At 30.0% G+C, this 14,572-nt stretch overlaps 1 protein-coding gene across 1 annotated transcript; it reads right to left on the bottom strand.

Moving 5' to 3' along the window:
- Positions 1-5,575: 5,575 nt before the first annotated feature.
- LOC120067932 (BTB/POZ domain-containing protein POB1-like) lies at positions 5,576-9,507 on the bottom strand. Its single transcript, XM_039019575.2, is given in 7 exon segments — positions 5,576-5,941; positions 5,943-6,606; positions 7,137-7,416; positions 7,529-7,592; positions 7,691-7,806; positions 7,927-8,052; positions 8,951-9,507. Coding segments are annotated over 7 exon segments (1,653 nt in total). The 5' UTR covers positions 9,204-9,507; the 3' UTR covers positions 5,576-5,791.
- Between the last annotated feature and the right edge of the window lie 5,065 nt (positions 9,508-14,572).

Genomic DNA, 14,572 nt, shown 5'->3' with positions numbered 1-14,572 from the left:
GGTAGATAAAGATAAGAGCTATTTTCAAATATAGAAAAATAAATCAAAATATTTACAAATATAACAAAATTTCACTATTTATTTGCGATAAATCGCGATAGTAGTCTATCATGATCTATTGTAGTTTATTAGAGTTAAACTGTAATATTTTATTATTGTTGTTAAATATTTTTAACATTTTTATCATTGAAAATAATTTCTTTACAAATAATTGAGGCTGAATAATTAATAGGTTTCCATCATAATATATATAAGTATTTAGGGTTAGTTGGTGTCGTTTATTGACTGAATAGAACAATTTTATGATGTAAAGGGAAAACCAAACAATTAAAGAACAATCAATCACATATGGACATATATATTTGAAGAAATATATGGATATCTGATTATTAGCCTATATGCAAACATTACTAATAAATTTTTAAATAGTAAATTCTCAAATATATATATTTTCTTGAAAATTACATACTTACTTTCTCTTCATAATATTTATATATGAAAAGTAAAAATATGAATAAGATTTTTTTTAAATATATATATATATATATATATATATATATATATATATATATATTTTGAAGAATTTTAAATTATAATTTAGTTTTACATTTATGATGCCTATTCATCATCTACTCATTGTGCGTACAAACTTCTATATATTAATGTTAATATAAAGAATTAATCAACAATAGAAGATTTTTTTCTCTTTATTTTTGGGGAATTTTTAAAACTAAAAAAGAAACTATTTATACAAAATAACAAAATTTTAATATTTTTTCATAGAGGTTGATAGAATCTGATAGAAGTAAAAACTTATAAAAGTTTAGCATTAATAGATGTTGATAAAAATTTATCAGCGTCTATCAATGTTTTTCTTTTTGTTATTTCTGTAAAAAATTTGAACTTTTTTCTATTTGTGAAAATTTCTCTTATTTTTTTGAAAAGAAACAAATCATTTTAGTGCTATTACGGGGTATTTTTTATTATTAAAAATTATCATTAAAATGCAAGAAATGTAATAATTATTCTTGAAAAAACGGCAAAAAAAAATTGTCTGGTTTTTTTGCCAACTATATTTCAATAATAAATTTAAGAAATAATATATTTTAATAATCTTTGAAAAAATTGATTTACAAAAAAAAAAAAAAAAAAAAAAAAAAAAAAAAAAATCCCATCGTTGAAAAAAAAATATATATATACATGACCAATGAGGAAAAAAACTAGTAATCATTAATGAAAAAATAACAACAATAATATAATTTTGAATTGTAAGAGAGAGCGAGATATAGAGAGTGAGATTGTAAGAGAGGACGAGATTGAGAGAGCGAGATGTTCAGAGAGAGCAAGATTGTGAGAGAGAACGAGATTGTAGGAGAGAACGAGACGCATACATTCCATAGACGTTGGAGATTGTCCCATCCTACAATCTCGCTCTCTCCTACAATCTCGCTTTCAATCTCGCTCTCTCCTACAATCTCGCTCTCTCTTACAATCTGCTTCACCCACTTATCTTCCTTGTCGAGTGTTGAAGTTTCGACTTATGTAAAACTAGCGAGATTTCCTTTTTCTTGTCGAGGGTTGAAGTTTCAACTTATGTATGTCGAAACTTCAACCCTCGAGAACCCTAATTTACATATTGTTTCCAAGTTTTTCTTTGTTTGTCGAGTTCTCAACATTCGACCTGTACATTAGTCGAATCCTCAACCCTCGACTTATAGCCTCGAACTCCCAAAACAACAATATTTTTCTAATAAGTTTCAAAACAACAATATTTCTCTAATAAGTTTTGAAAACAACAATATTAATATTAAAGGTCCTTTCAAGAGATTTCCTTTTCCTTGTCGAGGGTTGAAGTTTCGACTTATGTAAAACTAGCGAGATTTCCTTTTTCTTGTCGAGGGTTGAAGTTTCAACTTATGTATGTCGAAACTTCAACCCTCGACAACCCTAATTTACATATTGTTTCCAAGTTTTTCTTTGTTTGTCGAGTTCTCAACATTCGACCTGTACATTAGTCGAATCCTCAACCCTCGACTTATAGCCTCGAACTCCCAAAACAACAATATTTTTCTAATAAGTTTCAAAACAACAATATTTCTCTAATAAGTTTTGAAAACAACAATATTAATATTAAAGGTCCTTTCAAGAGATTTCCTTTTCCTTGTCGAGGGTTGAAGTTTCGACTTATGTAAAACTAGCGAGATTTCCTTTTTCTTGTCGAGGGTTGAAGTTTCAACTTATGTATATCGAAACTTCAACCCTCGACAACCATAATTTACATATTGTTTCCAAGTTTTTTTCTTTGTTTGTCGAGTTCTCAACATTCGACCTGTACATTAGTTGAATCCTCAACCCTCGACTTATAGCCTCGAACTCCCAAAACAACAATATTTCTCTAATAAGTTTCAAAACAACAATATTTCTCTAATAAGTTTTGAAAACAACAATATTAATATTAAAGGTCCTTTTAAGAGGAGATTTTGATTTTGGAGTTTTGTGAAGTTTTGTGGTATTTTATGTTTTAACTTAAAATTTTTGTTTCTATTGTGGTTATTGAGAACATTGATGTAAGCTAAGAATTGAAAAAAAAAAAAAAATAAAAAAATGAGAGTACCGATATGAAAAAAGTGAAGATATCTATGTAATTTATTTTTAAATTGGTTTTTCTGAACTTAAGGAAACTTCAAACAAATTGATCAGTAGGTGCATTTTTTATTTTTTATTTTTAAAGTCATTTTTACACGAATAATTAACGATTTTTGTTCACATACTAACAGTTAAAGTATTTTTGAACTTTTATTAAATTATTGGTATTTCTTAAACATTTTGAAAGTTCAGGGATAGTTTTTAAACAAAACTTTAACGGTTTCTATCCAAGACTAACTGCGGAGTATTATTTGAACTCTTTTTAAAAGTTTAAGGGTAATTTTGAAGCTTTTGAAACTCCAAGGGCATTTTTGACACAAAGTATAAAGTTTAGAGTTATTTTTTATAATTTAACCTTATTATTATTATTACTATTATTATTATTATTACAAATGATATAGAAAGGCTGTAAAAATATAATTTATATATTTAGTTAACAAATTTTTCAAAAAGAAAGTTTCAACAATCTCATTTTTTTTCTTTTTCTTTTTCTTTACAGAATTGACATTTTTATTTTGATTGGTTCATTGAATCTCAATGCTGTCCATTTGAATGTTAAAATGACATGCATCTATTAGACTAATTACTAATGATTTTGATCAATCAACTGGTTATGATACATGTAATCGACTATAAAATCAAAAGAAAATGATTTTGTATGCCGATTAAATGTTAGCCTATTTTTCCTTGTTATGTTTTTATAAAATTATTTAAACAAATAAAACCTATAATTTAAATTATATAATTTTGAATTTAAATATGTGTATAAGTTTATGTTTAATCTTTGTCAAACAAATATTCACACAATCTGTATCTAATTTTTATCATCATAGTAATTTCATAATACACTAATCTAATTCTTGATGCTTGGATTTGAAACTTACAAAATACTAATTTATTTATATATTTCTAATAGCAAAACTAAGGGTGTATATAGTCTGGGTTGAACCGGGTTGGAAGATTTTTGTGGACAACCCAAAAATTCGGGTTGGCTAATAATGAACCCTATTAGTTCTTTTTTGGAGAGTCAACCCAACCCAATCCAACCCAAAATTTTTGGGTTGGGTCGAGTTGGGTCAACGGTTCTGTTTTTTTTTTTTTAATTTGACTGTTTTTTTTAACTTTTATATATATATATATATATATATTCGGGTCGGGTCGGGTCGGGTCGACCAATTTAATATTTTTTAACATTTTTAACCCAACCCAACTCTTGCAGTTTGGATTGAATAGTCCGGATTGGTCGGATTACCGAGTTTTTTGAACACCCCTAAACAAAATTCTGTCAAACTAACCCTTAATTTCTCTTCTTCCATTGTGTCCCTTTCAACCTCTTTTCTTTATATTTGCATATTTTTCACCAAATGCCTTTTTATATATTTATTTCTTTTATAAAAGAAGTAAACCAACTAAATAAAATAAAGTTGTTTTGGTCAAAATAGCTGAATAAGTACAAAGTATCATGCCACTCTGTTTTATCCCTCTATTAAGTATTAACATCTATATATAAAAGTTTGAGTTGAAAAAATAACTTTTTGGTCCCTATATTTTTTGTTTTCATTATGTTCGTAAATTTAAAATATTATATAATTTAGTCCCTAAATTTCAAGGTGTTATAATTTTATCTTTGAAATTTGAGTTTTGTTTTAATTTTGGCCCTAGGTTTCAAGATTTTACACTTTTAACTTCATTTTTTCATTAAATACTCTTTTCAATCATTCATATCAATGTCTATTAATTAATTTAAAATAATTATAAAATGAAGTTTTAGATTTAATTTTCATAGTGATAAAAAAATAGTGAAACTTAACTAATTATAATTATTTAAATTACAAACATTAACATTAAGGGTGTTCATGGGTTGGGTTGGGTTGAAAGATTTTTTAGACCCAACCCAATTATTCGGGTTGTAAATTTCTTCAACCTAAATAACCTTTATTAAAAAATGAACCCAACCCAACCCAACCTAAATAGTTAATTGGGTCATTTATTTAAAATTTTATTCTAAAAAGAAACAAAATGTAAATATGTAAAAATTTAATTTAATTATTTTCATATATTGAATTAAGATTAACTGCTCAATTTCAATTTATATGGTGAAAATTTTATTTCTAAAGTGCAAAGAAACTACTTTTAAAAGTTAATTGAAGAATAAATTATTCAAAAAAATATTGAAATTAAATAAAACTAAAACCAATATATGTATAAATAATTGTGTTATAAGTAACAAAAAATATATAGTTTAAAGTTAATAATAAATTCGGGTTAGTTCGAGTTGGTTTGAGTTATATTAGGTGAACCCATGAACCAACCCAACCCATAAAATTTCACTTATTTGAATCCAACCAGTCCAAATGAGTTGATAACCCAACCAAAACTACACGGGTTGGGTTGGGTTGATCGGTTTTCTCGAGTCATCGAATTTTTTGAACACCCCTAATTAACATTAAAGACGACAAATGAGTATTAAGTGTAAATCTTGAAACATTCAAATTGAAACAAAACTCAAATCTCAAAATAAAATTGCAAAATTTTGAAATTTATAGACTAAATTTGAAACCAAATTTAGAACTTAAGAACTAAATGTATAATATTTTAAAACCTACTGTCCAAATATCAAAATCTAGACAAAAAGACAATTTTTTCTAAATAAATTGAACATAACCCAGCAGACATAAAATCACCATGTATGTAGCATGACATGTGATTATTAAGATTAAAAAATTCTTCATCGAAGTTGGTGAATATTTCATTGCCCACTAAATTCCTTTATATTTTAAGATTACACATAATAACAAGAAAGTAAGATTTTTTCCCTCATGGAAATTTTTGGCTCCACCCAATGAACAAACGTCACATAATTGTTGATAATATCCATAAAAGTTCACTTCATCAACCTAAAAACAAGAGAGGTAGAACACGGTTAAGGTGTAGAAGGAGGAGATATTCTCTTAAATTGCTGAACACATTCAAGAAGGGTACACTTACAAAAGTTATAGAATTAAGTATAAATCTGGAACCTACATTTTTTTTCTTTCTCCTGCCATACATAAAATTATCTAAAAGGGACTAGTCAGCATGAAAAGAAATCCTTTGATCATGAGCTATGATATAGAAAATGTGAGATGGGAAACAAAAGGGAAGGTCATGACTTGATGGTAAGCTCTGCTCTGAGATGTAGAATGCCATTTATGAAGTGATTGCTATCTTCAGCCATGAAGGAAGTCCAAGGTACACCAAACAAGTTCCGGTACCCAACTGCTTTCCCGCCCGTAAAGGTGTAGTTGCCCTTATTATTTACTGAGGAACTCTTCGCTCGGCTTCGATCTCGCTGAAAATTCATAATCCACAGCAAAACTCACAGATCCTTTCTCCTGCATCCCCAAAAACAATCCAAAACAATGGAAGGAGCTCTGCTGGTCCATGTTGCAATGAGCAGATAAGAAGAATCCCTGTCCTCCCAAATGGAATGCTTGAGAATAAATTCGTCCAGATGGGAACAAATTCGTACATTCTTCTCTTTTCAAGTCCAGGTATACCACACACTGTTGTCGTGGAAGTTCTAATTCAATGATCTTAACTGGCCTATACTTGTAGGTCCTTTCAATGAAGCGATGATTTGACGAAGTAGACTCATCAGTAATCAAGGCTCGCTGTCTGTGTGGAACATCCGCTTTGAAAAAGAGTGCCTCGAGCACAAGTTTGGAAGCAGCCTCATGATCGAAGTCAATACATGTCAATACCTTCTTAAGCTTCCGACAGGACATGAAAGGAAAGCGAATGAACTGAGCAAGACGAGTACCAAGGACTTCCCGCCGCTCCTCTAACAAAGGATAATGTGCCCTTGCCCACTTCAAAACAAAGTCAAATACTGCATCCTCTGATGCTACTTGAAGATCATTACTAGATAATATTGCCTCTATCCCAGAAAGGGGGAACACCAATATCTCTTCTTGGTACCTGACATATGCACGTTATAGTCAGAAGTGTAGAACCGTAAAATTTTCTCTCCTTATGAAAACATCTAACTCTGCCACTGTTACATGCCCAATGGATTGAGTACCCAAAAGATTTAGGAGCAGCCTAAATGTAACATCAAAAGAAGGCATAAAGAGTATGATTTCAAGCTAAACCTATGGTCATTTCCAAGTAACAACAATCTACATTAGGAAAAAATTCCCAATGTCTCAGGTTTACTTAATTCAGATTGACTACTCTGGTATCCTAACTCAAATTTCTGATTGAAAATTTTACATTCTTGAACTTTCAAGTTTGTATATGCTTGGTTCCCGAAATTTCAAAAAGTGCCCAATAGGTGATAGGCCCAAAACTTTCAACTTTAGAAAACAACTGACGGAATGGACATTTAAAAGTCATAATTTTAATACGTTCTTCAATTTAGATTAAAATAATAGATTATGGAGCACAAACTGTCAAGAAAAAAATAATTATAATTAAAAAAATGATCTTCATGTGAAATGTGAACTTACTTAGTTATGTCTTTATAACGAGCAGCAAGGTACTGTTTTGCTGCATCAGTAAGTGATTGGACAGCTTCAGCCATTAAAACACTGGAAGGAAGCTCCAAAAAGAGCAGCGCAGACTCAGGTGTCATAGGCGAAGTTCGCAATTGTCTACTGCAATACCTCATGCATGAAGAAACCTCGTATTTATCAGCAGCCATTAACACGTCTAATAAAGCAGGAGCTGTGGTAACAGACAGGGTATTGCTGTACATAAAGTTCAACAACTCCATGAGAGCAGCTTCCTCTGTTCCAAGTAAAAAGACATCATATAACAAGTCAGATTTCTCTGTATAACACAACCAAAAAACAATCAATCAACAGTTTTTAATTGGAAGAAATTTTTTGTTATTTCTCACCAGAGGCATTGATCCGTAAGGTCACAAGTCGTTCGTCTGATTCTTTCATGCCATTTGAGAACAGCTAGAAGTTCACAAGATGGAATAAGAAAAGGAACTGTCTTAGGATTGTTATGCATAATAGTTATGAAACAAGACCAAAAAAAGACAATTAACCTTTACCTTATAGAAGAAGGGGCTTTTGGCCGCTAAAATAGGAGAGCTAATATGCAAAGTCTTCACCCTCATCACAGTAGAAGAATCCAAATTTAAATCATTGGTATTGGCAGCTTCATCACCTACAATAACACTATGAATCAAACACAATGTTCGAAATTCAGATAAAACCCTAAAACCTGAATAAATCAACCTTTTATTTGACCACTGAAATTCTGAACAGACTTTCCAGTTTCTATTACCTGATAGAGATTCTTCAATCATTGCCACAGGTTCCTCGTCCGGATTTTCAAAGGACAAGACATCAACCATATCAGGCTGATTACATGTTAAAACTTGCTGCTGTGGACATTTACTGAGATCCAGAGCTGTGTTAAAAAAGGAAAAGGAATTAATTTTTCTGGCCGACTTTTCAATGCACGAAGTTGTCAAAAGAACAGTTACACCATCAATGCATCAAGTAAGTAATCCCACTGAAATATTGGAAGAAAATGAAAATTCTGCACACTGAAAACATAAATTGATCTCTCGATGTTCCAATGTTTTATACATAGACAGAGACACTGAAGAAAAATTTCAGATTTCCCATAGACAACTGCAATCAAAGTAACCACCAATTCCCCTAATTTTTTTTTATCTGTTCTTTCAGGAAGAATCGACCATTATAACCATTTAACATCAAGTTTTAATATTAGAAACCCTGTACGAGACTTTGTAAAGTATGAACAAAACAAAGAAATAAATTGTTATTCGTGGCAACTGGAAAATAAAAAAACTCCAACATAAGTGTTCCTTACGCAAAGAGTTTAAAATAGAGAAAATGGACCTTGGTAAAATCTGGAATCCATCCAAAGTACAGAAGCCTGTGATTAAAAATTAAGAACGTAGACTTTAAATTTGTACATTTCCTCTTTCGTTTCCTCGGCTTAACGTGCATCCAAAGGAAACTCATATACCCGAGATTCTGAATTTTAAAAACAATTTTGTATGGACTCAAAGCCAGAGACATATGAACATCCATAAACCCAGATGGATTTGAGCTAACGAACTCTCGTGAGTTACTAGAAACAGACCTAAAACCCACAATTATTTTTAGAAAAGAAAGAGATTCCACAAATTCTTAAAGGTTCCTCATAAACCAGAATCGTTAATGGAGCTCCCTACACTAATCCAACAGAAAATCTAACTAGTCTAAATATAGGGAAAAAAAAAGTCATTCTCAAAAAACCCAAAAGAGAAACCAAGACAATTGGGTAGAAAACTCACTGTTTTCCGTTTTCTTTTCTTCTTTCCTCCTCTTTCGGCGAGCCCAATCGAGAACACTGCTACACCCACCAAATTCCTGCTCGGTTTCATCGGACCCACCAACGATCTCAATCCTAAGCAAGCGATCGGAGAAGTTACTATCGTCAAAAGCGAACCTAAAATCAGAATCCCGCGACGAAGTGGAAGCACCGAGCACATAATCGGAGTCAATCGCGGCTCTGGGGTCGAACAAATCAGTGTTGGGATCTTTCATATTTGGTGGAATGAAACAAAACAGGAATGATTGAACAGAAACCCAGATGAAATATAAGAGGGTGTTGATCTTGAAGCCCTAAAACCCTTAGGAAAGCAGGGGGAAAAGGGTGGAAAAATATGAAGAAGAAGAAGGAATCAAAGATGAGAATTTATGCATTGGAAGAGAGATAATTGGAAGGAAGAAGGCGAGTGATTTGGGTTCAGTTGGATTCAAAATCAAAACCCTTCATTTTTCCCCATATCCGCTCTGCTTCCGTTTGGTTTGTTAATTTTGTCCTTCTCACTCGCGGCTGCTCATCACTGACTTTACCAGAAATCTTAGCTAATTACTATATTCTTTTTTCTGCCAAAAATAAATATTTATAAATAATAGTAAGATATCATAATTTATTTATAATAACTTAATATTTATACTTATTATGATATAAAATAATAATGGTAAAAAAATCTATAACATTTTATTGATATTGAAATATTAAATTATAATTGTTTGATATAATCTTTCATTCTTGTAATCAACGAATTTGTATATTTAATTTCTTTCTTTACTAACAAATAAAATTGACTTGATTTATATTTATTTTAATATTTTAAACGTAATTATTACTCAACATTGATTTTTTTTCCTCGCCCCATTTTATATTTAACTTGTGTTTCTGGTTTTTAAATCAAATATTGGTAATATGAATTTTGGCATAAGTTTTAATTATGTGTTTAAATTTTAAAAAGTATGTATTATTATTTTTTAAAAAAATTGATTTCATTAAACCTAATAAATACTAAAAACAACAAACCTTACCCAAATTAAAGAAATCAACCTAAGGAGGGATATACCAAATCATGGATAGCTCAATTGACATTCGAATGTACTAAAAATCACGAGATATGTGGTCTGAATCATCTACTTTTAATTGTACTAAACAAGAAAAAAAATAAGGAGGGATACACATATATAGGACTAGACAAAATCAACTTCTTCTAGAGATGAATTATACACCATCTTAAATAAAATTATGTAAATGATGGGGATTGTCTTGTAAATATAATATAAAGAACTGTTGTTTTTTAAAAGAAGTTTATATTTTAATTTGTCAAAACTTAAATTAATGTCTTTTTTTAGAATGAATTATACACCATCTTAAATATAATTCAAGCTAAAATATTGTTATTATTTGAGTCACAACTTGCAATATTGAACTTAAAAAGGAAAATTACTGATTTAGGTCACGTGCTTTATTATTTTAAAAAGAAAAATGCATAGGAAAGAGAGAACAAAATGAAATAATCAAAAGTTTTCAGAAATTCAAATTGAAATTGATTTAAGATTGGGGAAGGAAAGTTATTATTTAAGATTTAAAATAATCAGAAACGTAGGGATTTATTTGAAGTATAAAATTCCATGAATTTGAACGATCAAACTTAGACAAAGTCAAATTGTCAATTTTGGCAGGCTTGTTGAAGCAGATGGATTTAGGTCATCTGCAACTTCTTAGAAATTTATAATATATTGATTATTTTTCTTCTTAAGTTAATTATTACAAGGTCCTTTTGGTATTTTATTTTGATTATACTATTTTGGTTATTCTATTTTTCGGTTCTATTTCATTTTTTAGTTTATGTATTTTTAGTTGTTCAATTTTGATAGAATCTAAAATTTAGTCCATGAACTCTTAATAAATTTCAAATTTTATATTCTAATGCTAATTTTTATCAAAATTTATTAAATAATTATAAAAAAATCATATGAAAAAAATATACTATATGAATATAATTCACAATTGATAAAGGGAATGTTAGTAGAGACCAGATTTTTTTAAAAAAACGAATCAACAATAAACTAACTACATAATCGAGTTTTTAAGATTTATTAAAAATATGTAGATGAAAATTAAACGTTTAAAAGTACATGAGACGCAATCTTAAAGCACATCAAAATTTCAATGATTCTAAATGAAATGTCAAAGTTTAAATAGATTTATGAGATGATTTTAAATTTAAATGAAAGTTTGAACCTTTGACCTCTGAAATCAAAACACATGTTAATACTATTAGGTCAAGTTTACTTTGACCTCTTATTTTCTTTTTTAAGAAATTTCCTTATTTTTTTTTTAATTGTGTAGTTAGTACGTGAACTATACAAAAATTTAACGGTTACAACCTATGATGATTCAAATATTACTTTGGAAAAAAATAATGAAATATTATAACCTAATGTGAAATAAATCCATAATAAGTAAAACATTAGTTAAATAATAGATGAATTTAAAGATGGTCAAACAAACTTAAAATAAGGTTATTAAATTTAAATTTAATCTAAAAAAAATATTTTGAGCCGCCATTGCATTTTTAGAGCTAAAATATGGGTAGTTCTTAACCTCATATTTTGAATGGTTTTCGAAGCTTATTGCATATATTCTATTCAAAACAATTGGAATGAAGCATTAACTCCCTTTTATATATTAATGAAAAATTTTCACTGGATAGAAAAAAATGTCAAACTATTTACAAAAATGGTAAAAAAAATTATTGTAAACACTAATAAACTTCTATCAATGTCTATTAGTGATAGACTTCATCAGTTTCTATCACTGTGTTAAACACTGATAAACTTTTATCAGCCTCTATAAAAAAAGATTAAAATTTTGTTATTTTATGTAAATAGTTTCCTTTATTTTTCTATTTTTAAAAATTCCCTGTTCGCATAAGGTTTTCGGAGAAACTTGTTTCATGGAGTTGAACTTGTGTTTGTGTTAATTTGATGCAATGTAGTTCGGTGTTTAATGTTTGATCCTCTGATTCTCTCTCTGTTGAATGTATACGTTTGACTTGGGGAAGCGAAGCGCGTGATGTTCTTGAAGTTGAAATCTTGAAAGAATCTTTGTATCTTCAAAACTTGAGCTTCAAGGAGTGATTTAATATTCAGGAGTCAAGGAGTTTTTTTAATGTAGAGAATTCTCTCTAAGCTCTCTGGAATGAAAAACCATTGTCCCCTGCAAATGAAAAGAACTATTTTATTTATAGAGTTCTTTAATGAGTTTTATGGGCTTGGACAAGGTTGGTCTATGGACCTAGCCCTTGGGCCTAATTAATTGAATTTGGGCCTAATTTAATATTTGGGTCAAATTAAGCCTATTTTTTTTTGGCTTAATTGGATTTTTGCCCAAATTATAATATTAAATGGGACTAAATTAATTTTATTCAATCCAATGGTCATGATAAAACAAGTGGCATCATTGAAATTTGCAAATTTATGTCTTCAATTTCAATTTAAGACACATGTCAACTTTTTAATTGGTCCCAAATTTGATAATTTGCAATTTCGTCAATAATTTGGGAAATGACGTGGTGTTTGTGATTGATCCAAAATTTCTCATTCAAGAAATGTCCAATTTTCAAGATTTATGTACATGTATGGGTGGATGAATCTTGAAAAAAGATAAAGTTTGAGTCAAAATACAAGTTATATGTTTTTCGGTTTCAATTTGGGGAATAAGCTTTGGTCAAAAGCATCGTCAAACTTGTTTAACTGGTCGATACCCTTGTTTAATCGCAAGATGATGGACTTCTACTTTTGGATCAAGTCTCGACATCTTTTTATATGATCAAGTGAATATGTCCTTGTACTTGGTGAGTAAACACACGTATTCACCTTCCTCCTCACTAGAAAAGGACACACTAACAAAAGTTCATGTGGTTCCTCTACCGTACTAAGATTCACTTCTTTAAGTTCATCCACAATGGATTGACTACCATCTTCAAGTGTCGGTGGGGTGTCCTCCACATCTTTTTCGTGTTAGGATTGATGCCCTAAATCTCGTAGGTTTTGTAGTTTGTAATTGTAATGTACAAACGATTTATTTATTTAATAAAATATGAGATATTTTTATTTCAAAATTTAGTAGCATTAACCCACAAAACCAATAAACTAACATCCAAGGTTATCTTTTGTAGCTTAAACATGTATGTAGAGACATACAGATGGATCATGTTTAAGTGATAACATAAATGGTCTGTAGTAGATGGATAAGGTTGGATACCTTATCCTGGTGGCACTAAAAATACGACCCGCTTTGTAGATGTTATAATTGTGGTAAAGTGCTACAAATGATATGATCTTGATCATTCATGTGGCGACATGTGAGCGAAGGTGTTCTATATAAAAGGGTTTGTATAAGATCGGACAACGAAAAGAATAGTCTCATTATATAACGCCGTTAATAGTAGAAACTTACATTTCACTAGGATGGCCATAGGTGACATGACCTGAATCCTAAACGAGTCGTGAGTTCTCGCCGATGAAGGCGATCCTTTGATTTGTATGGGTAAGAGTGTCTGGATCATCGATTCAATAAGCCTACCATTTTGGGGATTTGTATGATTGGGGAGTTGGGAACACAACTACACAAGACGGAATTCGCCCATTCCCCAATGTCGGGGTAAGTAGATAAATTGCTCCTTTAAGAGCTGATTCTGGGACTTGAACAATGTGGCGCCACACCCTCTCTTGGCCCGAGAGGGGTTTGGTCATAGTTGGACTATGACTTATTGTTCATTAGAGGGATCAGTGGTACTTAAGGAGTTAGATGTAACTACTGAGGGAAAACGATAATCTTGGTCTAGCTGTACTTACGAGCAATTTGTGAATGGTCATCGCACTGTTGATTGGTTATATCCAATGAACACAGAAATATATATGTAGTGCGAAGAATGCAGTTGTTGGTCTTTAGTGGAGTGACCAACAGTTAATGGATGTTGGATAATTTAATTAAAGGAGTTTAATTAATTATCCGAGTACCATTGGAGCTTTAATCTACAGGTCCATAAAGTTTCCTCTGTAGCTCAACAGGTACTATTGAGAATTAATTATATATGATATAATTAATTAAAATTAATTATAGTGATATAATTAATATAATGTATTTGATACATTATAATATAAAATTTATTTTGAAAGGAATTAAGTATTTGAATATGATTCGAATATTAATTATATGGATGAGATTCATATAATTATATTTAGTATAAATGTGATTTATATTAAATACCATGCATTATTGAGAGAAATAAAAACTATAAGTTATATTGTATTTGATACAATATAAAAACTATAGGTTATGTATTATATTTGATATAACATATAGTTCAATATATATTATATGATAAGGTTGTTATCATATATATATATATATATTAAATAATTTATTAAAAATTAATTAATTTTTTGAAAATTAATTTTAGGAGGGAGTTGTAACTCCCTCCCCCTCTTTTCTGTGAAAGACGTGTATTGTGGGGAGTTGGAGAAGATTGGATCTTCTTCCTCTGGCTTCACACAAAATGGTCTCAATTGTTCTTCTAGAACTCACAGAA

Source organism: Benincasa hispida, chromosome 12 (genome assembly GCF_027475165.1).
Source record: "Benincasa hispida cultivar pf3 chromosome 12, pf3_genome.v1.1, whole genome shotgun sequence".
NCBI lineage: Eukaryota > Viridiplantae > Streptophyta > Magnoliopsida > Cucurbitales > Cucurbitaceae > Benincasa > Benincasa hispida.
Note: the sequence above shows the minus strand (reverse complement) of the source record. Positions and strands in the feature narration are given on the sequence as shown.